This window comes from Priapulus caudatus, unplaced genomic scaffold, assembly GCF_000485595.1.
Source record: "Priapulus caudatus unplaced genomic scaffold, Priapulus_caudatus-5.0.1 Scaffold1440, whole genome shotgun sequence".
NCBI lineage: Eukaryota > Metazoa > Priapulida > Priapulimorpha > Priapulimorphida > Priapulidae > Priapulus > Priapulus caudatus.
The window spans coordinates 85,137-88,668 of record NW_014578501.1 but is presented as its reverse complement, the minus strand read 5'-3'; the positions used below and the strand labels follow the sequence as shown (position 1 = coordinate 88,668).

At 40.4% G+C, this 3,532-nt stretch overlaps 1 protein-coding gene across 1 annotated transcript in view; it reads left to right on the top strand.

The window, feature by feature from the left end:
• The window catches only part of LOC106816640 (TGF-beta-activated kinase 1 and MAP3K7-binding protein 1-like), a 74,214-nt gene that overhangs the window by 24,523 nt on the left and 46,159 nt on the right, over window positions 1-3,532 (top strand). The window contains exon 7 of the mRNA XM_014821265.1: window positions 2,710-2,834. Within this exon, the coding sequence (XP_014676751.1) occupies window positions 2,710-2,834 (125 nt within the window). The remainder of the gene's footprint in view (window positions 1-2,709; window positions 2,835-3,532) is intronic.

Sequence of the window (3,532 nt, the reverse complement as noted above, 5' to 3'; positions counted from 1 at the left end):
TTCGCGACGATGCTAGGCGAATGTACTGTGTCCGATTTGAGCTCAAGTTGGATGAGTTACGCATAGTAAATCGTAGGTATTATAAGGCTAGTAAATGACGAATTTCCCTTGTTTATTGATGTCCCACTCCTTCCCTATTATCTACTCCTGATATATATATACAGGCCTCGAATTAAGTGACGAGAGGGGCAAGGCAATTTTTTGGGGGCATGTGAGAAATTGCCTTGAATTTTCTCTAAATGGATGGGCACCGAGGCAATTTTAAAAGGCATCAAGGCAACTCTCACAATTTGAGAAGGGCACCAAGGCACTTTTGTAAAATAAAGGAAAAACTCATAACAAATTAATACATCAACCTCTGCTAATGGAAGTACAGTAACAGGTTCAACGTTAACTTTTATTTCACTAGACCATCGGCTAGTAAGGAGGAAAACCACTAGCCCTGACCTAACTTTCACTACCAGCCCAGACCCAGACGCATTGTTATGAAAAACTTTGTCATCGTATGAATTCTACTAAAATTTCTCTAAATTTACTGCACTTAGCAAGCTACACACCATACAGATCACAGCTGGCATTCTTGCGCGAGCGTCGTTTCCGGCGCTTTTAAATCGCGTGCAGGCCGAGTCCACGTGCAGCATTTAAATATTCGTGTTCTACCACGGGCATACACAGGCGCACTATTTATCGATCGTCTACTGGCAGCGGTTTGGCAGCAAGCCAAGTTTAGCGGTTATTGTTTTTTTGCCGAAGGGTAGACTGGTACCGGGCCTCGACGCTCTGCTAGACAATGTACACGCCTGGCGACAAACAGTGTGGCCGCGAACCAGTCTAGCCAGAGGCACCGACGGCAATTACAGAAAAGGGCAAGAAGGTTACTGTCGTCGGTCGAGTTGGATTTCAGGGCAGGTACGGCGATTGATAGGGCGCCGTCAGTTAATCGAGCCCTGTATATATATAGGACATGTTATATCGGCCCTTGTGTGCCAAATTCCATGACAATCGGGTAAAAACAGCACAAGTTACAGGTTCTACAAATTTCCCACAAAAGTATTGTTACCATGGCAACGATGACTCCGCCCACACCAAAAACGATGGCATCTTCGCTTTACCATAACGCACCTTCATGCCAAATTTGAAGCAAGGTCACTGCGACCTTCATTTCACCTTTACCTTGACCTTGATCATATTTCCCTTCCGCTCTGTAACTTGGCCCCTAATTCAGCCTTAGCGCTACCAAACTTGGTATACTTACACATCTTGGGGAGAAGGTGTGCAGAGTACCAAAACCAGTTCACTGCGACCTTTATTTCACCTTTACCTTGACCTTGATCCATATTTCCCTTCCGCTCTCTAACTCGGCCCTAATTCACTCTAGCACGACCAAACTTGGTATTCTTAGCACATCTTGGGAGAAGGTCTGTCGCATACCAAAACACCACTGCCTTGACCTTAGTTTGACCTTGACCGTCGACTTACATTTCCTCTTCGGCCTCCTAGGGTAACCAGATACCATATACTTCCACATCTGAGGCAGACCAGTTGTCTAACAAACCTTTGTCTTGTGACTTATTTAACTTTACCTGCCTTCTACGTCCTTACAGACATATTCCTTCATACTATATCACGCGGGATACATGTAGTTGGCGACAACTGCTCGTTTCTAGTTTTAATATAAAATTGGTATTAAAACCGTAATATCTGTGATTGCTTAATTAAGCTTCAGCTTGTTACTGGCCATGACTGAGATGAAAATGAAAGGGAACATAATGTCAATACAGTATAACGATAACTGTCAGAGTTCTTTCTCTCCTGTTAATATAACTAAATGAACAATATCATAACTGTCCAGGGTATTATAGATGCATCTTTGTGTCCTACAATGCATTCATGCGGGTCTAGTGTGTTGTGATGTATTGAGAGTGGATACCATTGTTATTGAAGAACACATGCCTTACACGTAACGAGTAAATTTCTACTAAAGGATGTGGGACATATTACAATTCTTTTGCTTTTAAATGAATAAATAAGAAATACCCTCGGTCTGTAGCCCTTGGCTGGAAAGTGGTTTTGCGCAACTTCTCAGATCGTGCGCTTTGAGTGGCGCCACCGTCGTTGTAATCAAACTGTAGTCGTTAGTTTTAAAACATTTTTTTAAAATATTTCTAATGGTGATTGAACCATGAAACTTTTTATGTAGCGCAATTATAACATAAATTAGCTGAAAATAACCCTAGAACCCAGAGTAAACTCTCCCTTTAAGATGCTATCATGACATTTATGTGGCATAGCTAACAAACAGTTCTTCTTTCGTTGATTCGTCCATTGTATGAGTTTCATGTCTAATTTTCATTAACTGTATATTTTCAGTACACAATCTATGAAACCCCGATAAGCAGCCCTATTAATGTAGAATGAAGTGCTCACAATTTTAATTTTTGTCAAAGATTTGTTGAGATTAGCCTTTTAATTAGCCCCAATTCTTTGTTAGAAGCTGCTGGGAATTCTTCGTTTTACATATTACTGGTTCTATCTACTCTTGGGATTTATACTTATCAGATAGAATTTCATTGATATTGTGTTTATAGCTGCAATATTTATTCCTCAAAATATTGGTTTGAATTGTGCACATAACATCTGTGTGATTCATTAATTACACGAAAATTAGGGCGTAATTTTAATAAATGGCAGCAATAATAACTGTTGCAGTACGGCTAAAGAGGAACCAATAATAGCAGAGCCTGAAATCCATGGAGGTATTCCTATGGACAGTTCCTGTTGCTTTCTTCTGCTCATGAGTGACGGTGTCTTCAATTCTGTTATAGATGCTACAGGTAATTCTATCATATACATCTTCAGTTATTAGAACGTATAGTTTTCTGATTTTAAGAATAAATATGCAATTAAATCAAAGAGCTTATAATGATCATTAATTATCATTATAAGCTCTGATTAAATGAATGAATTACATCCAAACATTACTAGCAAAATAAAGTCTTAAATATACGTAGATATTAATTACCAATAACACCAGCTTAAAAATACTAAGAAGTGTACTGTTTTTAGCTCATCTGACATAGTCAGATGCAGCTTGTAGAATCGCATGATCGTCCGTCCGTCCGTCCGTCAACAGTTGGCAGCAAATCTTAACGTCGCTTCGACGCGGTCACGATATTCGGACGTGGGGGGTAATCCGAAAAAACGATGTTGGGATTTCGAAGCTGGGGTCAAAGGTCAAAGGTCAAAGGTGTAAAAGAAGGGGGAACATCACTCCTTAAACTTAAGTATAGGGAGAAAGCAGATTGAGCGGCACAAATCGTAAACGGCTCGACCTAGGCTCGTGATACGTCGGTGTTATAGCATCATGGTAGGGAAAAGGCCATCACTGATTCCGCACAATTGAGTCACAGGGTAAAGGTCAATGGCACAGGGCAGATTTTAGACCATTTTCTGAGAGCATGGTGTGACGGAGCTATTGGAAAACTTTTATTGTTTAGCGTTGACCATAGCATTTTATGGCTTTATTGAAAGG